This window comes from Oncorhynchus kisutch, linkage group LG4 (assembly GCF_002021735.2).
Source record: "Oncorhynchus kisutch isolate 150728-3 linkage group LG4, Okis_V2, whole genome shotgun sequence".
NCBI lineage: Eukaryota > Metazoa > Chordata > Actinopteri > Salmoniformes > Salmonidae > Oncorhynchus > Oncorhynchus kisutch.
Window position 1 is genome coordinate 71,762,892 of NC_034177.2, and position 26,033 is coordinate 71,788,924.

Genomic DNA, 26,033 nt, shown 5'->3' on the forward strand with positions numbered 1-26,033 from the left:
TCAACAAAGCATAGCTATCTAGGTTGTGGAACTTTATACACACAGTAGGTCTATATAAGGCAATTTATAAGACCCTGTAGGGAAACAACTTCACCATCATAAATCGGCACCATTCAATTCAACTGCATGTTTCCGTAACTTAGAAATCAGTATTAAAGTAGGTCTTGTCCAGGCATGGGAGGTTAGTGTGTGTGTGTGTGTGTGTGTGTGTGTGTGTGTGTGTGTGTGTGTGTGTGTGTGTGTGTGTGTGTGTGTGTGTGTGTGTGTGTGTGTGTGTGTGTGTGTGTGTGTGTGTGTGTGTGTGTGTGTTTGTGCGTACGTGCGTGTGAAATGTATATAAATCTGAAAAAGTTAATTTAGAATTATAAAGTAAAATAGGTAGAATGTCAGTCCAGAAAAGAGAATAACTATCCAAAAGCAGATTATTGGTTTTCTTTTTAACAGTTAAAGGCTCTAGAATATCTAGACACTACTCAAACTCCTATCTCCGAGTATGCACATGTTTTGAGTGTGAAAAGTTAATTGGTCATTCCCGAGGGCACTGTTTCTTTCAAGCCGTGCTGGGTAGCCTACCTGTTACCTGACAAGCAACGGTGATGGGTGTGGTTGGATTGGGACAAAAGCCCTTTGCCCTGTTATGACTTGCCTGAGAAAGTTGAGAGAAAATAAAAAAAGAGGCAGGTATAAGGACAAACCACTTCACTACCCTGCAACAGTAACATCAACAACATTCACTACCTGACGGATATCAGTTGGACTATCTTAGTGGATTTTTATTTATCTTCTTCAGAAGTTGACTGAAGATTCTCCTATTGACACACACTAAAGGTATGCCACGGGTCCACTTGATGATGATATATTTTTGTTGTTTGATTGTTTGATGAACTTGCAGGTTTTAAAAGTGCATATTGCACTGATAATTCAAAAATACTTTTTGGGAGAAAAATTTTGATTTAGCTGTTGTTTGTTGCTGTAAATTACTGTAAGGTAGGTGGTAGGCTAGTTAGTTCCCCAAGACACAAAGACAGCAGGTTAATTATGGTTGTGTGGCTTTAGGCGTCACTAACTTGAAATACCTTGGCATTAGGACACCTATAATTTTAGAGATTGGTGTATCACTTTCTTCTGTAGGACTATTTTGTCTGTTGTCTAGTTCCTTGGTTGAGACACTATGTAAAGGTATACGTCCACTTCATGATGATCAATGTTTTTGTTGTTTGACCGCACCTGCAGGTTTTCTCAATTCTGGGTTTGCTGTATTTTGATTGTTGCAACTACATTTATGGGAGGCTTAGGACCTTTTCTATTGAAGAAATTGAAGAGCTAAAAAATTGTGACAGACTCGCTTAATTAAACAAATGCTTTGTATTTCTTTCTTTTTTAAATTCTTTTTTTTTACATAGGCTAAGCCTTTTTATCTCACGGGCATAGGCTAATAATAAGCAGTCATACAGAATGAATGCTATTGCTTTATTAACAGTCTAACAGGGATGTAGCTAAGTTATTCAATGACCAAAAACTTGTTCTGAGATGTGCCGTTTGTGTGGTGTTTATGTCCTATTTTAGAATGATAGCAGGTATTCTAGTCCCTGTTTTAGCACGTTCAGTTTTGACCATGGAAAGTGGAGTTGAGCGTGCGGACACAGAAACTGAAGCTACGCCTAACCTAATGAAATGGAAATTATATTCAATCATAGGAGGTCTGTAGATAGGGGTCTGAAACTGATTTTCAAAATGCCCAAAGTCTCCGATGCATTCTATAGATCTGGGTGTGGTAGAGAGACGAGCCACAGTTAGAAAGGATGATCCTTTGTGTCCTCAGAACAGTACAATGCACCAGGGTTTTTTGTTCTTTGATTACCATGGGATCTTCAAAGAAGACTGCAAAGTTATTTTACCCCAGGCCTCAGGCCAATTCAAAAGCTGCTTGCTCAGGCGTACATAATCTCCTTTTGGGAATTGAGGGCTTTTCCTGGGGTCGGCGAAGTAGTTATGCTATTCAATTTCATGCACTGGCTGTAAGTGTGTAAATGCCTCTAACGAACACAGCAAACAAAATAATAGTAGAATCTCAAAAAGCTTAATGAATCTGCTTGTAAAACACCAAACTAGGCTACTCCCTACAATAATTATGGATGATCTCTGTGTAACATGTAATGCCTGCACGAGAAGGCCTATCTGAAAATCCAGGTCCTCTACAATGTAGGGACCTTAACCCAACACCTACTGTAGCAACAGATAATGCTGTGCTGTGCATGTTAACTAAACTAAGAGGAAACTTTAAATAGGCCAATTTTCAGTATCTACTGTAAAATGATCAGTTGCAGTTGCTAGCTGATAACTATTTGAAAAGCAAAACAAATGTTATCAGTCTGTGTTTAATCTGCACTTAATACTCTGGTAAACTATCACTGATGTTGTTATTTGAGATCAATTGAGGTTATCTAGTTTATAATGAGCTGTATCTATAAGTGCTTTCATGAAAGGAGTGACTGCGGGAGGTGATTTTCTGCCCTCAGGAATATAAAAATGAAATGAATGAGTACAGTATGTGTTCAGACATATACTTGGCTTGTGTGCTGTATTTTTAAGAGTGTTACTGGTTTAAGAAATTAAGCTGTTTATTCTCATTGTTAACCTTTAATTTTAGCAAAAAAATACAATGGTAACAAAAAAAATGCTAGACCACACAACTAAAAGCTTTTTAGTTCAGTTGTTGAAGTCAAGTTAATACACTAATGCTATTGACATATTATTTTCCCTAAATGTGGTCTCACTTCACCAGATAACATGGGATGGATGATTTAACAACAAGAAAGAGAAACCACTCAGGAGGAAGCTCCGGGGGAAAGGGTGAGAATTGCCTTCTTGCAGTTCTAATGTCGACCTTGTTGAGATATTTATTATTACGTCTATTGTATAGTAGAGATCTATGATAGTCATTAACTGCTAGTCATGTGATTTACTGTGTTTCCAGTTGCATATCCATTTCCATTCCTGTCTGAATAAACCATTCTAATTCCACCTTTAATACACAGATGTGAAATGTCTGGATGAAAGCAATTATCTCCAGTCAGGCTATTAGTGGGCTGGGTGAAGTCATCATCACTATGTTCCTTGCACCTATTTGGTAGATCCTGAACACAGAGGGGGTTGTTGCTAGGGGAAGGGTGTAGCCCAGGGAGGTGTAGTGCAATGTTCTTGTTTGAATTGATTGAATTGGACAGTCGATATTGTAGATACAGGGTGCCACCCAGTGGCTTCTTAAAGTTATTGCAAATCCTCTGCTGAATCCCAAATCGACCCTTTTCAAGTGTCTATTTGTGACTGTAAAATGTGATAACCAAACACAGATATAGGATCTTAGAAATTGAATAATATTTGTAAGTGATTTTCTTCTCTTTGTCTCCAGTTGTGACAGAAACTACAACCTCGACAAGTAGATTGGTATCTTTACCTCCAAGTAAGTTTTCTGTACTCTTAAAATTCCCCTCAAACTGTTAAATTGTTTGATTAAAGGTATTGGTAATGCAGTTTTGTAATAATTTGATTATCATTTCACACTATGTTTTTGTGAATATTCTGAGAGTTGGACTGCTCTAACACATTGAAAGAACTGTTGAAGAATGTGGCCATGTATCTCTTTATCTACCAGAGGGTGGCAGTGGATCAAAAAGTAGTACCCACAGGACTATGTCTAGCAATGCTGGAGGCCTGTGGTTGGAAAAGAACATTTTAACCCAGAACAGCAGTGGAACTAACTTTTCCTCATGTGAGAATAGATCTGTTAAAATGTTAATTTGTACATTTTTAATCTGGAACATGGACATTAGGCTATGACTATAAATACTTAGGAGGATTAACCCATGCTCTCTGCCCCTCCAGCTTCTGTGGGTGTCAATGCCGGAGGATCCAGCTCCTCATCAGGGTTCTACATGGGGGACTACTCTGAGGGTGGTGGAGATTGTGGAGGGGGAGGTGGTGGAGGGGGAGGTGGTGGAGGTGGGGGAGGTGGAGGAGGCGGCGGAGGTGGGGGTGGCTCAGGCTATGGAGGAGTGTATGGAGGAAGCCCCGGGTCAAAAGTAAAGAGCAGCTCGTCAGGGTGCTCCAGGAGGGCCCAGAGCTCTGCCTCGCCTGGGGGTCTCTCCCCTGGCTTCCTGGAAAGGAAGAGTATGGCCAGTCGCTCAGGAGGCTACGACGGTAAGGGAGGATCCAGCCAATCACACTGTTGATTGTGTGTGTGTGTGTGTGTCAGAGAAGGCTGGTGGGAGGAGCTATAGGAGAGCGGGCTCATTGTAATGACTGGAATAAAATCAATGATCAATGATCAATGACATGGAATGACACCGAACACATAAAACACGTGTTTGACTCCGTTCCATTGATTCCATTCCAGCCATTAAAATGAGCCCGTTCTCCTATATCTCCTCCAACCAGACTCCTTTGATATGTATGTGTGTGTGTGTGTGTGTGTGTGTGTGCGTGTATGTGCAGCTTCTAAATGTGTGTTAGTGTAAATGACTAATCTGTCTTGACCTGTTTTCATTCAGGAAGCTCAAGTGGCAACTCCTCCCCCGAGTTTACACGGAAAGACTATGGTAACTGTTTTATATCAATACATTTTAGAATTATGTATAGGAGTATTTATTGTAGCTACATTGTAACTATAGAGATCATACTGACATTTCAATAAAATCCAATTTAGTCAAAATCTACATAATATCAATATATGTATTTCTTTTCAGCAGGGTCAGGTGCCACTAGAATAGGGAGGAGCCAGAGCAGAGGTATACCAATACTTCAATTTATTTCTACTTTCTCACCTCTATTCCTCCCTTACCTGTCATACTGATAATGACAAGGTGACTATAAAACACCATTATTAATAATAATAATGTGTTTGATATTCCAGAGAGTGAAATCAGAGCCAGACTGCAGAGTGCCTCTCCCAGTGCTGGCAGATGTGAGTTGATATGTCTTCAGGGAAATTGTTTCTAGACACAATTCATCAAATATATGTCATGCTGTTGTTTTTGAGATATTGTGTGGCAGTGAATAGCAGCATGGGGAGTTTTATTTTTATCTGACAGAGCTATTTGGACACCATGTGATGTGAGGTTACCATTTCAGTAATAGCATTACTGACTCAGTTGACTTCCACACAGGGACTGAGCTGGATGATGTGAAGAGGCTGGTGAAGGGAGGACGCTCCAACAGTGTCAGCCCCACCCGCTCCTCCGCTTCCTCCACCCTGCCTGTCCCCAGGAAGGCCACCGTCGAGGCCAAGATCGTCACCCAGGCCTCCCAGTCAGGTAAGCTACGCAGTTCACACACAGACCATGTACACACCTGCAGCATGCTAAACAAGAACACACACCTGCAGGATCAAGAGTCGGTCAAGAGATGGTTAGGTTATATTTATTTATGGTTTACCATAGATTTATGGCTGGAGATGGTTTTTGCTGTTGCTGTCCCCCTACCTCCTCCTATTGGGGCATATAAAAAGCCTCAATTTACAGACTCTTTCTTCCCTGGTCCCTCTAGTCTCTGGGCAGTATGAGACCACTACCCTGGACTCTGGCCTACCTTCTTCCTACTGCTGGACTAGCTCTACGCTGCCCATCTCCTCTGCCACTTGCAACAGCAGCAGCGCATACGGTTACCATAGTAACACAAACAACATGTCTCCAGGCTTGGGGTCCTCCCTGCTCAACACCACCTCACCCTCCTCCTTGTCAGGTGAGACAACCAATGAGAGCACTGAGCAGCACTCTCGATGATGTTAGGGCAACCAAATTTGGATCCAGTTCAATTATATCCAATAAGACGGCAGATGCTGCATTCAGAAAAGCACCCCCCACTTAGCTATATTGGGTACTACATACTGTATGTTTTTCATGATTCTTATTGGTTCGTCTGAACTCAGTAAATTGTTTTGGGTGTATATCTTCACCTCACAGTTTAGCAAGTGCTCTTCTAGTGCATTCTCTCATGTTTCAGAAAATGTAAAGCAAATGTTCTGTTTCGACATAAAGGCTCACAGCTTTGAGTACAATTCTGTGTGTTGTCTGTGACTGCTGCAGTGTATGGATTCCAGAATAACTTGGCGCCCATGTCCAGTAGTGTCCTCACCACCAGTGGAGTTAACGCACATTCAGGCACTTTGACAGGTAGTAGAACCTCCTCATCCTACAGAGAGTATACATTTTAATAGACTTAGACACTCATGAAATTAACACTGTGTGTCTGTCTGTGTGTGTCTGTGTGTGTGTGTGTGTGTGTGTGTGTGTGTGTGTGTGTGTGTGTGTGTGTGTGTGTGTGTGTGTGTGTGTGTGTGTGTGTGTGTGTGTGTGTGTGTGTGTGTGTGTGTGTGTGTGCGTGTACGTGTGCGTGCGTACGTGCGTGTGTGCAAGCAGGATATGGAGTGCAGAAGAACATATCGAATGGTGGTGGTCTCGTCAGCACCGGAGTGTCAACCTCTGCAAGTAAGTCTAGAGTTTAGAGGATTGCTGAACTTAATGTATAGATTTCGTGATACTGAATTAGAGAACCATGTTTATGGCAACTTATGTTTTTAAAGGACTATTTGTGTTTCTCCATAGTGTCCGCTTTGAGGTCTCACACTGATGACGCATACAGGAAAGACTTAAAGTACCTTGTGCTGCAGAAGGAGAATGTTCCAGTCAAGAGAGATACTGAGGTGCTCACCCTCACAAAAGACAGTGGAAAACACTTCACTAGCAGTGTTCGCAGTGTTGGGGGTAAGACAGCTCCTTCAATATCAGAGTATTCACTGCTTTTTAATGTTGATGTGATTTTAACTTCTGTGTATGTTATCACAGGTTCACTGTCTGGTGATTCTCTAAAGAAGGAGAAGATGGTGTCCAGCTACAGTGAGACTGCACCAGTCCTTCTGAAGTCTGAGTCCAATTCATACTGTAAGCACCATGTTTATATGTGCACTCACTCACACACAGGCACGCACACACACACACACACCTGAAAACGTTAACCCTAAACCTAACCCAAGCTCCTAACCCTAATCCTAAAACTAACTCTAGCTCTTAACCTTCAACCTAATTCTAACCCTAACACTAATTCTAACCTTAACCCTAAACCACCTAGAAATTTAAAAACGTCCCCAGTTGGTCAAATTGTTTCTTTACTATTCTTGTAGGAACTTCTGGTCCCCACAAGTATAGCTCGTTAAACACGTCCACACATGCACACAGTGAAGAGAATGCTGCTGATACATCACCATTTTATCCCGTAGATGGATCACCCCTAGTGTCAACAAAAGACAAAGCAACATATGCAGGTATTTGTGATTTAAATATATCAGTAGTTGGCCATTTGTATCTCACACTTCATCCATAACCCACCCATCATATTCTCTGTTCCCCCTCCCTGTCAGAGATCCAAAAAGAGGGGGACTACTACAGCAGCGGAGGACGAGGTGGGGGCTGCTGTGGGTGTGAGGACTCCTGCTGTTCCTGGTGGAAGTGGCTGCTAGGACTGCTCCTGCTCTCCCTGCTGCTCCTGGGCCTGCTCTTCGGGCTCATTGCCCTGGGTCAGTCATGTTTAGGGACAAGAGTTTCCCCTGACCTTATGACCTATAGATGTAGGATCCTAATTTGACCAGTATGGTCATAGTAAAATAATCCTGCAGCAACAGGATTTGAACGTTTGGTTAGGCTATTAGCAGAACAAAAGTAGGCTACATTAAAAGTGCAATACTGTTATAGTTTTTTCAATTGTTAACAAGCATCTGTCAATACTGAAACCACTTTTTCAAAACAATTCTCACTCAGAAAGCATACATTGTCACTCATAACACACTGACCTAAAAACACTAACAGGGACCATTGCGTAAATTATGAACTTTTCTCTTTGAAGTTTGAATGATTTGTCACATAAATCAGTATTTGATTATGTAATAAGAATAGCATCTTTTCACTTTATTGACTGTACTAAAGTATATGTAACAAGAATTAATCAGAAATGCAGCAATTTGCTTCAGTAGCCTTTATTTTTCTATATCTTTGCACATAGTAATTTACTGGTGAAAAATAAAAAGTTGATACAAAAAAATAATTCTTGAAATTCCAGGGCTGCAATAATAATTACAAACAAGAACAACATGTATAGTATAATCACTCATACTGTACAGTACTGTGAGGGTTCTAGTTCTCCCTCTCTCCTACATTTGGTCACAAGTTCTCATCAACATCACATCTTATGTCTTCTCTGGCGATGCATCTTGGGTATCTTCTGGAATGTCTAATCCAACCCTGGCAGACTTCAGGAGAAGTGTCTCCACACCCTGCATTCATGGCATCCAGTAAGGACATCTGGTCATGTGGATGGTGGTCATAAACCTTCCACCTCCAAGCAGAGAAAAGCTCCTCTATGGGGTTTAGGAAGGGGGAGTATGGAGGCAGGAATAGTACTGACATCCTGGGATGTGCAGCAAACCAGTCTGTGACTGCAGCAGAGTGGTGGAATGCCACATTATCCCACACAACAACGAAGGTAGTGGAGCAGAGTGGTGGAATGCCACATTATCCCACACAACAACAAAGGTAGTGCAGCAGAGTGGTGGAATGCCACATTATCCCACACAACAACGAAGGTAGTGGAGCAGAGTGGTGGAATGCCACATTATCCCACACAACAACGAAGGTAGTGGAGCAGAGTGGTGGAGTGCCACATTATCCCACACAACAACGAAGGTAGTGCAGCAGAGTGGTGGAATGCCACATTATCCCACACAACAATGAAGGTAGTGCAGCAGAGTGGTGGAATGCCACATTATCCCACACAACAACGAAGGTAGGGGAGTTTCTTGCCCCTCTCTCCTTCACCGGCACAAGTCGATTATGCAGGTCATCCAGACCACATGAGCCTCTGTATCGTAAGGGCCAATGAGTGGTTTGTGTAAAAACAAACCATCATTGGACAGTGCTGCACACATTGTGATGTTAGCGCCTCTCTGGCCTGGGACATCCGCTGTTTCTCTAAGTGCAATCAAACTTCTTTCCCTGCGGCGTGTTTTTGCCAGGTTGAATCCAGCTTCATCCACAAAGATGAATGTATATGCAGTTTGCCTGACTTCCATCTCCATTAATCTCTAAAATACAGTAAATCCACAGTTTTACAGTACTTGACATTATGAATAGCTGTGTACCCTGTTTGGTTATTGAACCAACATCTTACCTGGATATATTGATACCGGAGTTCTTTCACAGGTTCACCGTTTCTCTCAAAGGGTACAGTGAACAACTGCTTCATCCTTATTTTCTGTTTCTCTAGGACTCTGGCAATTGTCATTTTGCTGACCGTAGTCACATTGCCAAAAATGATCTAGTCTGCCAGCACTCTGTCCCGAATTTCCTGCAATTTTATTGTATTGTTGCCAATTACCATGTCAACAATGAAAATTTCCTGCCCATCTAATGGGAGGCAACCATTGGATCCTACTGAAAAACACAAAACAATCAATATATTTCTAAATGTAAGTACATGTAAAAATGTGAACATACTGTATTGTACTGTAGTATGTAGTTCAATTATCATTGAAGCATGCACATCTCACCTGTTGTTTTGCTGGAAAATTAATACTATTGATGCAACTGTTGAACGCTGCAGATTTGGTTGCATCCTTAAACCGGCCTCTCTCAAAGAGAGACCATGGTTTACAACATGGTCAATAATTGTGGCCCTTATCTCATCAGAGACCACCGCTCTTGGTCTTCCTCTCCTTTGTCCTCCACATATTCTCCCTCTCCCTGCCACTCTTCTTTCCCCATCAACCTGTCTTCCTCCATGTTTACAAATTAAATTATTTTGAAGCCGTCCTCTTTTGTCTGTTTGGTAACGCGTCTAAAAACAGGACACTTGGGTAGGCTTTCAGCTAAAATTACAATCAGCTGTGTTTGGAATGATCAGCTATTCTGCTGAGATTTTCTATGTGTTTATATGTTTACTGCAGAACTACGCAACATTTGCCATCATTCTGTTTTGAATGTGTTTTTAACAGTTTTGGAAACAGTGTGTTAGCATTTGAAAACGTGCTGCAATGAATGTGAAAAGTATGAATGTGAAAAGAGGATGGATTCATGGATTTCGGAGAATGTGGTCATTGAATGCATTTTGTGTGAAAGCAATGAAAAATGATTCACAGTTTGGTCCACATGCACTTCTTTTTCGCTGACTGTGTGATGAGTTTTGACAATGTGACTTCAGTTTTGACCAACGCATATTAGAAATTGAAAGAAACTGTAATAAAACCGTGTGTTTGTGTGGGTTTTCAGTGAATTTATGTAAATCACGAAGCTCTCTGCAACAAAAGAGGGATTAAATTAAGATCCTACATCTGTATAGTTAACTAGGACCAATGCACACAATATAGTCAAAACACATTCTGTGTCCCTCCACAGCGGAGGACGTGAGGAATCTGAAGTCTCAAGTGGCAGCTCTGGAGTCCACCTCCACCGCTGCTCATGCCAGCCGCCAGTCAGTCTCCAAGAACGACATCCGCAACCCCCAGTCTGGCCCCTACATGGACACTGGAGGCGCGGCCCGCTCCGACAACACCCTGAACCAGGATACCAGCCTGGGCATGGGGATGGGCACTGGCACGGGCACTGGCATCGCCGGGCACACAGACAATGCTGCCCTCCAGAGGACCATCCAGGAACTACTAGTAGCTGAAATGCAGTCTAAGTCATTCAAAGGTATTGTACACACATGAACATGACTAGAACTCGAACATAAGAAATACATTCACCATTTATGGTATATGTACATTAAACATTTATTGAATTCACTGAGCATAATTTCTTTTCCCAAATTTGTGCTTATTTTGTTATTTTGTTTCATAGCCCTACTTACCTCTTCAATGAAAGGGGACAGAGGAGAGCCGGGAACTAAAGGTAAGATCTCTTGTGAAAATATTGTCAGTTTGTGTATTTTGTGAGTACAAACAATGGAGACAATTGTGTAATCCAAGGATATTCAAAGAATTATGTCTCTATACCGATACTTTAACCTGTTGCGACGAGCAATCCCGTATCCGGGAGCGTAATTATAGCCTCAAGCTCATTACCATAACGCAACGTTAACTATTCATGAAAATCGTAAATGAAATGAAATAAATATATTGGCTCACAAGCTTAGCCTTTTGTTAACAACACTGTCATCTCAGATTAAAAAAAAAATGCTTTTCAACCATAGCTACACAAGCATTTGTGTAAGAGTATTGATAGCTAGCATAGCATTAAGCCTAGCATTCAGCAGGCAACATTTTCACAAAAACAAGAAAAGCATTCAAATAAAATAATTTACCTTTGAAGAACTTCGGATGTTTTCAATGAGGAGACTCTCAGTTAGATAGCAAATGTTCAGTTTTTCCAAAAAGATTATTTCGGTAGGAGAAATCGCTCCGTTTTGTTCATCACGTTTAGCTGAGAAAAAAAAACGAAAATTCAGTCATTACAACGCAAACTTTTTTCCAAATTAACTCCATAATATCGACAGAAACATGGCAAACGTTGTTTAGAATCAATCCTCAAGGTGTTTTTCACATATCTATTCGATGATAAGTCACTGGTGGCAGTTTGGTTTCTCCTCTGTTCAAAATGGAAACATGCACGCACCTGGAGATTACGCAATAGTTTCGACGGAGGACACCGAGCGGACACCTGGTAAATGTAGTCTCTTATGGTCAATTTTCCAATGATATGCCTACAAATACGTCACAATGCTGCAAACACCTTGGGGAAACGACAGAAAGTGTAGGCTCTCTCCTTGCGCATTCACAGCCATATAAGGAGACATTGGAACACAGCGCCTCAAAAATCTGTCTCACTTCCTGTATGAAATTTCATCTTGGTTTCGCCTGTAGCATTAGTTCTGTGGCACTCACAGACAATATCTTTGCAGTTTTAGAAACGTCAGAGTGTTTTTCCAAAGCTGTCAATTATTTGCATAGTCGAGCATCTTTTCGTGACAAAATATCTTGTTTAAAACGGGAACGTTTTTCATCCAAAAATGAAATACTGCCCCCAGAGGTTCAAGAGGTTAAGGAGTTATTCTGTCTCAATGCTCTTTCTGCTATGTTTCATGTATTCTGTTTACTTTGCTTCAGGCGATGCAGGGAATCATGGAACTAAAGGTTTGTTTTTTTAAGACTTAAAAAATAAATGTATTTATTGTACTTTAATTTGAAGTTCGCTCTCACCAAGTGTGTTACCGTCATTTTCTTTGTTTCAGGTGACAATGGTTTCCCAGGACTGCCAGGTAAGGACAATGGGTATGATGTGGAAGTTACCATTATGCTGGTTCAGTACTAGTTTAATTGACAGTACAGTATGACTTTTAAGAATAACTTGGTACTTATGTCACACATTTTTGACCTCTCACCTTTGACTTCAGGTCCTCCAGGTGCCATTGGTCACCCAGGACACGAAGGACCCAAAGGACAAAAAGGAAGTCAAGGTACAATAATGTTAACCCTTTTTTTTATTATTACTTGTGTTGATTCATATTGTAACCAGCTTTTATCAAAAAGCTAATGTGGACCCATTTAAACAAGTGGGTTACAAGTCAAACTATGTGTATGCTTATACATGTGCATGTGTGTGTGCATGTGTGTGTAGGTGACCATGGAGCTGAGGGGCCACAAGGGCTCAGGGGCCGAGAGGGGCCTGGAGGGCCCAGAGGGGAGCCAGGACCCTCAGGGTTTGGAGAGAAGGGGGAGAAAGGTAGGTTGTGAATTTAGATTTTCCTAATTTATATAGACTGCATACTCACATGGTTCACTTTCCAGGTAAAAAATAGTTAAATGATCATCAATTTGGGTTTGTTCTCACAGGTTCTCCTGGTGAATCAGGATCTCTTGGTCCTGCTGGTCCAGTCGGCCCGGCTGGGCCCAAAGGTAGGGCTATGAGTGGGACTGTGTGTCTCAGAGAGGATCATAAACACAGTAGCGCTTCACTCTAGACCAGGGGTGTCAAACTCATTCCATGGAGGACCTACAGTAGGGTCTGTGAGTTTTTGCTTTTTACTTTCATTTAAGACCTAGACAACTAGGTGATGGGAGTTCTTTAGTCATTTGTGACCTTAATTCATCAATCAAGTACAACCTAAAATTTTAGGTTGAGTGAACATACATTTCAACTTGAGAATTTATTCAAACTTATTTGCATATTTCCCGGTGCAAAATCTATGACAATACATTACATACACTGACTATACAAAACATTAAGAACACCTGCTCTGTCCATGACATAGATGACCAGTTGAATCCAGGTGAAAGCTATGATCCCGTATTGTTGTCACTTGTTAAATCCACTTCAATCAGTGTAGATGAAGAGGAGGAGACAGGTTAAAGAAGGATTTTACAGCCTTGAGACAATTGAAACATGGAATGTGTATGTGTGCCATTCAGAGGGTGAATGGGCAAGAGACAACATGCAAGGGGCTTTGAACGGGGTATGGTAGCAGTTGCCAGACGCACCAGTTTGTGTCAACTGCAACTATGCTGGGTTTTTCATGCTCAACAGTTTCCTGTGTGTATCAAGAATGGTCCACCACCCAAAAGACATCCAGCCAACTTAACACAACTGTGGAAAGAATTTGAGTCAACATGGGCCAGCATCCCTGTGGAACACTTTCAACACCTTGTAGAGTCCTTGCCCCGACGAATGGAGGCTGTTCTGAGGGCAAAAGGTGGGGTAGGGGGGTGCCACTTAATATTAGGAAGGTGTTCCTAATGTTTGGTATAGTAAGTGTATATCATAAGGTCTTTCTTTGAGATCCTATCCACTGGGCACACACTGGTTGAATCAACATTGTTTCCACATCATTTCAATGAAATTACGTTGAACCAACGTGGAATAGACGTTGAATTGACCCACCTAACACAATGGTCTGAAACTCTTTTACAGTCCACATCAAACCTGCAAGTCACATTATGCTGGTTTACAAAGTGATGGGTTATTCCTATTGGAATCCAGTCAGCGTGAGGATATCCAACAACTGGAACTTTTAATCACCCTCAACCTGCATTGAGAAGATTCATATAAACTGCAACTACTAACAGATTGGATTAGTTTAGAAAAATGTATGTTTCTGTAGCATAAGATTAATCAACCAATCAATGTACATACAAAAACACAGATATTGAAACAAGCAATTCTGAAAACCAACCTGCAATAGAGTATGCTGGGAAATAAGATAATGATGGGCATGTTTTTTTGTGGTTTTGAGCAAAAATGAATTAGTAATTCCTGTAATTTGTTCAAATTCAGCTCACGTCGATCTGTTTATGAGTAAACAAACTTTAACATATTAGCTCAAATTCTTGTCCTTTTGATGTCCACTCAACTCACATAATAAACTTGATTAAGCCATGGGTCAATAATGGCTTTTTTACAGCGTTCCCTTCCAAAGGCAAACATGAATTTGTCATTTTACTCAATCAGCTTTTTCATATTCAGCTCACTTCGAGCAGAGTTTTTTGAGTAAACAAACTTGAACACATTAGCTTGATTCTTGTCCTTTTGAAGCACAAGAGGTTGGTGGCACCTTAATTGGGGTGAACAGGCTGGTGGTAATGACTGGAGCGAAATAGGTGGAATGGTATCCAATACTTCAAACACATGGTTTCCAGGTGTTTAATGCCATTCCATTTGCTCCGTTCCAGCCATTATTATGAGCCGCGCTCCCCTCAGCAACCTCCACTGTTTTTAAGTCCCCCTCAACTCACAGAATAACTCTGATTAAGCAATTGGTTAAGTTGGCTTTTTTACAGTATACTACCAATGTCAAACTGAGGGTGGCCATAAAAAATTGTGCTTCTGAAGTGAAGGGTATTGCATACACTCCATCAGGTTTCTAATCTCCTTTCTAAATGTCTGTTCCAGGCTCAGGGGGTGCTCCGGGTACTCCTGGTACGCCAGGTCAGTCTCCTTCATTCACTTAGGGCTAAATCCTAACTTGAGATATAAACTCTGAGTAGCCTACATAAAAGTTTGAATTAAGTGTGCGTTGACCTTTTGGAATTATTCCACAGCACATTCAGTGAAAGGTTAAAACCTTGTTATTGTGTATATGCTTCTAGGCCAACCAGGATCTCAAGGCTTCCGTGGAGAATCAGGACTACCTGGTCCGAAGGGTACAGTATGACCTTACATTATGTGGGGCTAATTGATCCAGAGATCATTGATTGAATTAATGAATACTAGTATTGAACTGTTCAATAATGTATTTTCTCTGCTACAGGGGAGAGGGGTCCTGCTGGATTTCAGGGAATCAAAGGTATGTCTTAGGAATTATGTGTTAACATAGAGACACAATCTATTGTGTGGTTTTACTTTTGGCAGTGGAAAACATTGATCTATTCATTGACCGCTAAGCAGTGTAGGCTATTGGGAGGAGCTATAGGTGGACGGGCTCATTGTAATGGCTGGAATGGGATAAATTAAACCGTGTCAAAGGGTGTGTCAAATCAATCAAATTTTCAATCAATCAAATGTATTTATTAAGCCTTTTTTTACATCAGCCGATGTCACGAAGTGCTATAGCCTAAAACCTAGCCTAAAACCCCAAACATCAAGCAATGCTGATCATTCAGAGTTAGAGACAGCAGTTGCGGTAGAGAGAGAGTTGAAAACAGCAGGACCGGGACAAGGTAGCACGTCCGGTGAACAGGTCAGGGTTCCATATCTGCAGGCAGAACAGTTGAAACTGGAGCAGCAGCACGACCAGGTGGACTGGGGACAGCAAGGAGTCATCAGGCCAGGTAGTCCTGAGGCATGGTCCTAGGGCTCAGGTCCTCAGAGAAGAGAAAGAAAGAGATAGAGAAAGAGAGAGAGAATTAGAGGGAGCATACTTAAATTCACACAGGACACCGGATAAGACAGGAGAAGTACTCAAAATATAACAGACTGACCCTAGCCCCCCGACACATAAACCATTAAGGCATAATTACTGGAGGCTGAGACAGAAGGGGTTGGGAGACACTATGGCCCCGTCCGACAATACCCCCGGACAAGGCCAACCAGGCAGGATATAACCCCACCCAATCTTCCAAAGCACAGTCCCCACACCACTAGAGGGATATTTTCAACCACCAACCTACTACCCTGAGACAAGGCCGAGTATAGCCCATGAAGATCTCCCCCACGGCACGAACCCAAGGGGGGCGTCAACCCGGACAGGAAGATCACGTCAAAGACTCAACCCACTCAAGTGATGCACCCCTCCTAGGGACGGCATGGAAGAGCACCAGTACGCCAGTGACTCAGCCCCCGTGATAGGGTTAGAGGCAGAGAATCCCGGTGGAGAGAGGGGAACTGGCCAGGCAGAGACAGCAAGTATGGTTCGTTGCTCCAGTGCCTTTCCGTTCACCTTCACACCCCTTGGCCAGACTACACTCAATCATAGGACCTACTGAATTGATGAGTCTTCAATAAAAACTTCAACTTCATCAAACATATGGAAACCACATGTTTGACTCCATTCCATTCACTCCATTTCAGCCATTACAATGAGCCTGTCCTCGTATAGCTCCTCCCACCAGCCTCCACTGCCACTAAGAGAGTCAGTAACATGCCTGTGTTTTTCCCATATGATATACAGTAGCTAAGTAGTAACCTTTATTTTTTATAATAGGTGACCATGGTGAGAAAGGACCTCGTGGTGCCGCAGGTGCGTAGCTGGCGTGATATAGATATACGAAAGGCACTTTCATCCCAAGCAACATATTCAGTATTTAAATGACCCATGATGCAGCATCTGGCATTGAAGGTACTGTATTCCAATCAACTGTCTTTTCCCTCAGGTGACCCAGGACTATCAGGCTTGCCAGGACCAGCCGGAGAGAAAGGACCCAAAGGATCTGCAGGTGAGTGGCTGGCTGCGCTTTGAATCTCTACCATTCTCCCCAAACTCATTCTAGAGCTTAACGTGGTTTAATACATTTATTTAATTCTTAAACAGGAACTCCTGGAATTGATGGTGACAAAGGCCAAAGAGGTAGAGGGAATAATATGTTCTATGTAAAAAGACAGGAAACAATACATCAAGTGTTATGTACAATAGGCCTATATAATGATGATGTCATTCTCAGGTGATCACGGTCCTACTGGGTTACCAGGGATCAGAGGTCCATCTGGGCCTGCAGGGGACTCAGGCCTACCAGGTAAGCTACTGTGTCACGCTCAATATTCCCTGAACACCTCTATTATTTACACTCCTGTTCATCCTGACTTGGCTTTTCTACAGAAAATGATCACATTGTATCCACTTGAAAGAGAAGATTGAAATGCATCTTAATTGATCTTTCTCTCTTTAGGAACACCCGGGCTTCAAGGGCCACCAGGTATGTTGTTGCAGTTGGGATTTAGTGTAATAACAGAATTATGACGACAAGCTCAAGTGAAGTCTTTTCATCACTCTTGTCATCAGTTTTCCTCTAAAGTGTTCTTCCCTCTGTAGGAATACCAGGGAACCCTGGACAACCAGGAGCCAAGGGTAAAACAGCTGACATTGTTTTTAGAAAATGGAGGGCTCTAAACTTTGATATTGTGATGACTGTGTAACTTTCTTTTAGGTGAGGCAGGAGAACCAGGAAGAATCATCAATGCAGGTAACCGGTTGACTATTGCATAACAGCGGCGATGTGTTTACAGTAGCTATACATCTGTATGACTGTCAGTGTGTACCTAAAACTGCTTGTGGTGATTCCTCAGGGGGATCTAGTTCTGTGGCCATCCCCGGCCCCCCAGGAAGCCCCGGAGCACCCGGTCAAGCCGGACCCCCAGGGTTATCAGGTCAGACATAGACTTCCTGTTTAGCTTTGTAGCACTGTGGTTTGTTACAACTACAACATAACAAAGTTGTAATAGCGATACCATGTAGTTTCTACGGTACGTAGTTGACCTAGCTGTGAACCTATGTTGGTTTGGTCAATATGAATGACATGTATAACACAACAGTGTTTTCTAATAGAACTTTTCATTCTCCTCAGGCCCCATTGGCCCTGCTGGTCTTCCTGGCCAGTCTGGTAAGTCAGATAACCTATGGATCTGTGGATAGCTAAAGTATTGGTCTTATACATGCTATCTATTTTCTGGCCAAGAGTCCTGTATGTACTGTATGTATGCTTATTTCCCCAGGTCCTAAAGGTGAGAGAGGGCTGAAGGGTGAGATGGGTATTCAGGGACTCCAGGGAGAGGCAGGTATCTCAGTGAAAACCAGTGAAACCGTCAGCTCATCCAGAGCTGAGAGTGAGTACTCATTACAATGATGCTTATAATTTAATTAAAGGATAAGTTCATATTTTTTCAACCAAATCAAAATTTTTGATGTAAATGGCATGTTATAGAAGACACTGTGGACTCGAGCAATGCTTAATGCCTTATTGCCCAAGCATGCACACATTGAAAAGTATCACTCGAGTCCAACACAGTGAAACATAACGTTGCGGATAAAACAGTCAGATGCTTGTGTAACCTCATGGTTCTTCTTGATATCCTCATCCAGGACAGTTCAGTCTTCCTGCACAACCAGGTCCCCCTGGTCCCCCTGGACCCCCTGGAGCCCCTGGACGTGCAGGTGACTCAAGATCAGGACTCCCAGGACCAGCTGGTCCCCCAGGAGAGCCAGGTAAGCCTGCGAGAAGTGTCCATGTTAAGAATGAATATCAACAATTCACAAGTTACTGATTTTTTTTGTTTGTTGATTAGGCTAAATGTTGAGTCTTGATGTCATCGTATGATTTTCCTGTTGCTTCTGCCTCTCAGGATATGGCAGACCTGGTCCTAGAGGAGAGAAAGGAGAGTCAGGAAGCTTTGTACCCAATTCAGGTGCGTAACAACATGACTTACATGACCAAACCCATAACGCAATCGAGTTCAAGAAGTGACCCTACATTTCTGTAGATCTTTTTTTGGCTGCATTGTAATGCTGTGCTTGTCACTATAATTCTTTCAGGAACATTCTTCTCTGGACCCCCTGGACCTCCCGGGCCATCTGGGCCAAAAGGATCACCTGGTAGGCCTTTCAGAAACCTTTCACCTGCCTTTCAGAGGCATTGCAGATGCGTACTGACAGCATACTCTAAACTGGCTCTGTTTATCATCACAAACGTAATCTCCTAATCCTATGATCTTCATCTAAAAGTATTTAAAAAATATTCTTACTTCAGGTACACCAGGACCAAGAGGAAACCAAGGTATGTGGTCTAAAAAGCTACATTTGGTGGAAATCAATTCATATAACAGAATGAACTACTTATCTAGATCCACATTGGTTGTTCCCATTGGAAACACTAATCCTCTGTCCTTCATCCCTGTGTCCCATGTTCCCTTGTAGGAGATTCAGGCCAGCCTGGTCTACCAGGGAGCCCAGGAAGACCAGGAGTAGGCTCTGAAAGAGGTGAACTTATCTTGGTCAAACTCAAGGCTAAACCAACAGCGATTGAAAAAAAACATGACCAACTCTGATACAGGAGGTTATTGACCCAGTAATGAGAATTTATTGTGGCCCACCATAGTCTACCACTGGTCTAGTGGTTCTCAAACCTCTCCTCTGGGACCCACAGACTAGCTCATCTCTAAATTAGCTCAACTAATTCACCTAGTCATGGGCTTGATAATAAGTGGACAAGTTGAATCAGGGTGTGCTAGCTCTGGAATAGATCAAATACATGGAACGGCTGGGGGGCCCAGAGGAGAGGTTTGATAACCACTGCTATAGACCATAGTCAAAACATTGTTAACGGGCAGAAGTCTAGAAGTATGTATAGTAGGACAAAATATTTCTGATTAATTGCTTTGCTCTTTTGTTCCACACAGCATCACCATACGGTGGAACACATGGGCCACCTGGGCCCCCAGGGACTCCAGGGATTCCTGGACCAGAGGGACGGAAAGGTAAACTACCAAAACTTGGGAATCTTAATTAGAAACAAATACACTTAGCTTCTGAAGGTTGTGGTGCCTGTAAAAGTAACAGGTCTAGACTCAGTCTTTGAAATAACTAGTTGTCTTATTCTCCACATTTCCAAGGCGAACCTGGAATTCCCGGTTCTCCTGGTCTTCCTGGCTCTGCAAGAGGTAAACACTCATCTTTGACCTGCTGTCAATATTCCACCCACAACATTAGATACACTTAGATCATCAAGGTCTCCAAGGTGAACAGCCTCTGGCATGTTAGAACAATGTATGTAAGGGAAGTAGGCAAGTCAGATCCGTAACGTCAGGATAAGGATTGGCTCTAAGGGCTGGGTCGGTCGGGGCTGGGGTGCGAAGCGGGGCTGCGCTCGAGCCGTGGCTGGGGGAGCAGTTGCTCCGCCTCCCTTCTCTCGCCACTGCTGGAAGTTCGTTGTGCGGTCCAACTTGTGGGCTCTCGTTTGTGGCAGCGGCGACTCTGGACGCGTGCTGGGCCCTTCTCGCGGATCTCCCCAGCTACGGTACTCGTTGGCCTCGTTTACGTGGGGTCTCTGGCGGGTTGCCTCGGCCTGACTTAGAACTGGTGCCGACCAGGGGAATCCGACTGTTTAAAATGAAAAGCCCCAGAAAATAGTGAAGCGTGGGCAAGCGAACACAATACTACACAAGAAATGGGAACTAAAAACCTAAATAAAATCGGCAGACAACCAGAGAGCCACAACATAATATAGCTACTAAAATGCATATATAGCGGGCAAGAAATTTATGAACAAAGGGGCCTTTGGACAGGACCCCAACACCCAATTGTGGTGAGGAGCAAAAAGAAGTCTAAGGCCCAAGCTATGGGGCCCGTGCAAGCAATAAAAATGTATATATAGCGGGCAAGAAATCTATAAATTAATCAACACCTAATAAAGGTGATGAGTACAAATGTGTTTACAAAGGGGCCTGTAGACAGGACCCCAACACCTAATAATGGTGACGAATGCAGTGAGAACAAATCAAAAACCTGGACATGCCAAACCAGGCGCGACCTCGTGCGGACACCACAGGGAAAAAAGGTTGCGAAGTGAGCTAAGTAATGCAGGATGCACCTCCTGATAGCCGAAAAAAGGTGCCGCTAGTGGGTTGGGTACCACTGGTGAAATCTTCTTATCTTGACCCAGTACAGCCTCAGAGGAAGGGCCACTCCAAGGAGCTGGGTCCTCCCAGGGTCCTCCCAGGGTTTCTCCGCTGGGCCCGACTAGTTTTTGCCACTGGCCGCCTTACATCATTTTCAAACACGGTGAGCTCCAAGGAGTACCGGCTGGGTCAAGGGACCCCTTGAAGTACCAATTTACCCCGTTTTCCGTCACCGATTCGGAGCGTTCCGAAAGGCCCGTTAGTAGGGAAGTCCGTTGATTACGCCGAACATCCACTTGTTCAACTAAGGCTGGGTTAAAACTAGACATGAGGAGTTAATGGGAATTTTCGCCACGACTGTGTTTAACAACCATTTTTGAAGCAATGTGCACAACTTTAAATAGCTGACCATATCATGAATGCAGATACTTCTCATTAAATAAAGACTATTGTATCTAATTATCTGATTTCTGACAGGCACTGTGGCGGCCAGCACAGGGTTCCCAGGTCCTCCTGGTCCACCGGGTCCTCCCGGACACCCAGGCATTCCAGGCATAGCCTCTGCTCCTCCTGATCTGCGTCAGTATGTCAACGACTATCTCCGAAGTAAGAGTCTTCTTCTAAGGCACATTGAACACTAAGTCATGAAGTAATAATTCCCACATTAAATATCGTGACGAGCTGCCTTTTACTCTACTTAGATTAACCTGTGCTGGTTGTCCTTTGTAGTTAATGCTAGGAGTATGTCCTCTGGTCTTCCTGGCCCACGTGGCCTCCCTGGACCCCCAGGAGCCCCTGGATCCTCTGGATCCTCTAGTTCTGTGGAGGACATATCTTCTCGTGTCATTGCTTATCTGCAGCGTAAGTTCCTTTCCTGTCCAATTTTGTAGTTCTGTGGAAGAGTGGAAGCAGCCTAATGATTGTACTGTCTTGTCTCAGGTTCAGGATCAGGCTTCGGCGGTGGTGCTCAGGGTCCTCCAGGCCCCCCAGGACTTCCTGGGTCCTCTGGCTCTGGTTCTGGCTCAATGTCTGTCAATGACCTCATTGTTATGCTACAGAGTGAGTACTTACATTCAGCAGACTCTTATCCATAGCAACTTACTGTTGATAGTTATGACTGAAAACACAATATATAATGTATACTATGTAATTTCTACTTTGTAACTACTGTGAAAAAAAGTGCCATGTATGTAATATGTGTCTAGAATGTACAAAAAGAAAAACTTGTAAAAACTATGTTTGGGCTGTTTGGGCAAATAAAAAAAAAGTATAAATACTTACAATTGATTGATTGACTGATTGGTTCAGGGGATGACGTACGGCGATATGTAATGGGCCCACCCGGACCTCCAGGCCCAGCAGGACCATTAGCCAGAGGAGGCAGTACGGCAAACTACGACCCACAGGAAGTGGCTACCTACGTCTTCAGAATCATGAACGGTAAGTAGGGGCTACTGGAGCAAAACACACGCACAGGATGGGTAACATGAATGTCTTTGGGTTTCTTATGGACCAGGCTTCAATCTCTCACCTTGTGGATGGCATTTTTAAAATGATTATTATAGAACGCGGGATCGGTGGTGGGCAGCCTGGACCTCCGGGTGCAACCGGGCCTCCAGGGCTACCTGGCTCCTTCAGCGGTGTTAGTGACATCTCCGCACTCCTGCAAAGTAAGACCTCACCTTCTGGGGTTTACAGAGGTATCTTGTGTTTATGATCATCTAAACACGTTTGATTTACTGCTTACTCTTTGTCTTCTTCCTACTTTCCCGCTTTCTAAGATTCACAATTCCGTGCGATGGTTGGGCGCTCTGCTGGAGCCCCTGGTCCTCCTGGTACTCCAGGTATCCCGGGATCCCCAGGCACCCCTGGTACCCCAGGAGGGCCATCTTACAGGAGCTCAGCCTCAGGGGGTTTAAGGATAGAGGACGTCCAGCATTACCTACAAAGTGAGTCTGGTTCAGTTAAGAGGTTCTCCATCCTTCTGCGCTCACTCGACAAAGACCATGAAGGCTTGACATCTGTCTCTGTCTCATCTCAGGTTCTGGGTACAGTGGTCCTCCAGGCCCACCCGGCCCCCCAGGACCTCAGGGGCCCCCAGGGAACTCTCACGGAGTAGTCTCCTATGGAGATAGTAGAAACATCGGAAACTACCAGCGAGAAAGCATCCGCACAGAACTCCAGGCGTACCTCAGCAGTGTGTTGACCTCTTCCCTATCCATTGGAATAGATATTAACCTGACACTCTACATCACATTAACTATTGTTGTGTTATTTCCCAGGTGACAGTATACGGCACTCCTTTATTGGCCAACCAGGTCCTCCTGGGTCTCAGGGTCCCCGTGGTCACAAAGGAGACCCTGGAGAACCTGGTGGGGTTGAGACTAACCGTCAGAGTTATGCCCAGAGTGACCCACGTTACTCTTCTGACCTTGAGCGGCGCCAGAGTGACATTGGGAGATTGACAGAGCCACTAGACTACTCCAACGTTGCCTTGAGAGTGACAGACTACATCAAGAGTGAGTGAATGACTAGCAATAGCGTGTCTCTGTAACTGTGTGCTTCTACAGTATAAGTGCTGAGACCTGATTGGGTTTGAGGCTTTGATTGACTTTGCACAGTGGCTTAGACGCTGCTGTGACCTTTTAGGTAAAAACAGACAGTATATAAACAGTCTATCCTCTGATCCTCCAGACCAGGGCTTACTGCAGGACATCCTGTCTGAGAGTCACCAGCGAGGAGGCTCCTGGGAGTCCCAAGGCCTCCCAGGACCCCCTGGGCCTCCTGGACCTCCCGGGTATAGCCGTGTCATTGGCGCTTACGGCAACGTGACTGCTGACCTCATGGACTTCTTTAGAAGTAAGATTTGGGGCAAACTCTCAGTTTTTTCTAAATACTAAACTAATCCACAGTTGTGAATTGAATTGTGGTACCCAGAAGAATTGCTAAGCAAATGCTTGCTGAAAATATTTGTGGCCTTGCCTCCTGTCCTCTGACATGGCGTGTACTCTCTGCTCTAGCCCACGGCACCATTGTTGGCCCCCCAGGGAATACTGGCCCGAAAGGAGACAGGGGGTACCTCGGACCCAAAGGAGACAGAGGTATGGTAGTCATACTACAGGGTCATACTGTTGAATTACATTTCCAGCAGGGATTGACACTAGGACATAACATGACTATGGTATATCTATCTGCAGGCGAGATAGGTCGCCCAGGCCCTCCAGGACTGCAGGGACTGCATGGTCAGGATGGATACAGAGGAGAGAAGGGAGAGAAAGGTAAACATTTCACTTTGCTTGCACCATTTGGGATTTTTGTGAAACAAAATCACGTGCAGCTCAGCAACTGTTTTTCATTCCCTTGTTTTCTTTCCAGGTGCAGGTGAAGTTAGGGTTGGTCGTCGGCGTCGGAGCATCGGTGTTTAAGGTGTTTTAAGCTTAACCAAATCTATCAGATAAAGCTTTATTTCTATTCAGCTCTTCTGTCCTGTGCATAGTCAAAATCATACATTACGTTAGAATATGCCTGCTTGCCTATTCAATTACAGTTTCTTTTTTGAGTGTGAATACAATGGATGATATGGAAATGTTATAATGGCAGTAAAGCAGAGGTCTCCGACAGGTACTATAGGTCGCGAGCTAGCAGTAGCTCGCAGCCCACCTATGAGTAGGTCGCCAAGTAATTCTGAAAGTACATGGATTTTAAAAAATGTGTTCCATTGCAAACTGTCATAAACATAAAGCTCCTGGCAAACATCCAATCAAAGCCACATTGACATTATCCCACCCCTGGTTAGCCACTATTGGCTTAAAAAGCCAAATATAACACAATATCTGGCAATTAATTTCAAGCAATATTGCACTTCTGTCTGTATGGTTCACAAATGTGTCTCACTTTGTATGTAACCTGTTAGCGATGCTAGTAATGATAACCGTCTTGTGGGTACACAGAGACTTTCCCCAAAAACCTTCTGCCTACCTGACAGAAATATATAATGATTATTCGTATCAATTGGGTGTCCTTTTTTTTTACTCTGCCATGAGGTGCTGCAGAAGTAGGCCTAACATAGACATTGATAGACTCAGACATTCCTCTCTTTCTAAATGCGCAATTAAAGGGTAATTACACTCAAAAATCTAAATGTATGGTTTTTTTCCAGACCTCAAAATTGGTCGTCTGATGTGATTTAAGCATTGACATGGACTCAAAACATCAATTTTAGTTATTTTTCTATGAATAATTCTAATATTAAGAGTAAAAAACATTATACAAAAATACAGTAATTTTATGGGGCCCCTTAGTTGTTTATTAACCATTATTCTACTAGAAAACACATATATTGTACAACAAGGACCCGGGGAAGAGAAGAATGTGCCTATTTGAAAGTAAAAAATAGTTTTGAAGTACAGTAGCTCTCATGCTAGAAAAGGTTGGAGACCCCTGCACTAAAGAATGTGTTTAACAGTCTGAAGTAGAGTGATACATTGGCTGCTGGTCATGGTTGTGGTTGCACTCTTTGATATTCTAGTTAGTATGTGGGTGTATCGTGTTTACCTTTCTTAATAAAGCTCTAGTTCTTTTTCTCAAGGGAACTCATGGGAAAATGTACTTTTCAAAAAGATAATGATAGTTATGGATCTTAGCTTTATTGATAACATTAAAGTATTTTTCACCCAAAACATTTAAGTGTTACTTGGGCACTTTTGAACCACTCAAAACAACAATTGTCATTTATTCTTTATTTTCATTAAAACTTCAGAAAACTTAATTTTCAATAAATGTTTATTCCTTGTCAAGCCATGTATTGAAAATTATTGCAATGTATTTTGTGTGGAGAAAAAAAAACTGCACTGAAATGGACTCTTGTCATGTTGATGTTGACCAGCTTTTTGTACCTTGAAGTAAATTCTACAAATAACAATAAATACTATTAGTAAGAACAAACAAGAACAC

The 26,033-nt window shown here is 43.0% G+C and overlaps 1 protein-coding gene across 3 annotated transcripts; it reads left to right on the forward strand.

Annotated features, from left to right (window-relative positions):
* Positions 1-694: 694 nt before the first annotated feature.
* Positions 695-26,030, forward strand: col17a1b (collagen, type XVII, alpha 1b). 3 transcript variants are annotated; one of them, XM_020481813.2, is made up of 55 exons: positions 695-828; positions 2,786-2,853; positions 3,413-3,463; positions 3,656-3,772; positions 3,886-4,200; positions 4,551-4,598; positions 4,746-4,787; positions 4,913-4,963; positions 5,166-5,312; positions 5,545-5,739; positions 6,084-6,170; positions 6,414-6,485; positions 6,603-6,761; positions 6,843-6,938; positions 7,274-7,318; positions 7,415-7,570; positions 10,440-10,736; positions 10,884-10,934; positions 12,149-12,175; positions 12,274-12,300; positions 12,436-12,498; positions 12,660-12,764; positions 12,875-12,937; positions 14,928-14,963; positions 15,125-15,178; positions 15,286-15,321; positions 16,678-16,713; positions 16,847-16,909; positions 17,005-17,040; positions 17,135-17,206; positions 17,360-17,386; positions 17,503-17,538; positions 17,618-17,653; positions 17,757-17,837; positions 18,035-18,070; positions 18,183-18,293; positions 18,550-18,672; positions 18,810-18,872; positions 19,000-19,059; positions 19,214-19,240; positions 19,381-19,443; positions 19,863-19,940; positions 20,076-20,123; positions 21,558-21,686; positions 21,810-21,941; positions 22,020-22,139; positions 22,389-22,520; positions 22,646-22,750; positions 22,862-23,029; positions 23,122-23,277; positions 23,363-23,599; positions 23,775-23,939; positions 24,101-24,181; positions 24,278-24,358; positions 24,456-26,030. In XM_020481813.2, the coding sequence occupies exons 2-55, from the start codon at positions 2,796-2,798 to the stop codon at positions 24,503-24,505; spliced, it is 4,950 nt and encodes a 1,649-aa protein (XP_020337402.2). In that variant the 5' UTR covers positions 695-828; positions 2,786-2,795; the 3' UTR covers positions 24,506-26,030. The 3 variants fall into 3 exon arrangements, with proteins under 3 accessions (XP_020337402.2, XP_031679435.1, XP_031679436.1); XM_031823575.1 differs by having other exon boundaries at positions 6,417-6,485; XM_031823576.1 differs by having other exon boundaries at positions 4,749-4,787.
* Positions 26,031-26,033: the final 3 nt, after the last annotated feature.

Coding starts and splice junctions, on each gene's coding strand:
- col17a1b (XM_020481813.2), top strand. CDS start 2,796: ATGGATGATTTAACAACAAGAAAGAGAAACCACTCAGGAGGAAGCTCC. Junction 5,313..5,544: donor CACCCAGGCCTCCCAGTCAG/GTAAGCTACGCA, acceptor TGGTCCCTCTAG/TCTCTGGGCAGTATGAGACC. Junction 23,030..23,121: donor CGTCCAGCATTACCTACAAA/GTGAGTCTGGTT, acceptor GTCTCATCTCAG/GTTCTGGGTACAGTGGTCCT.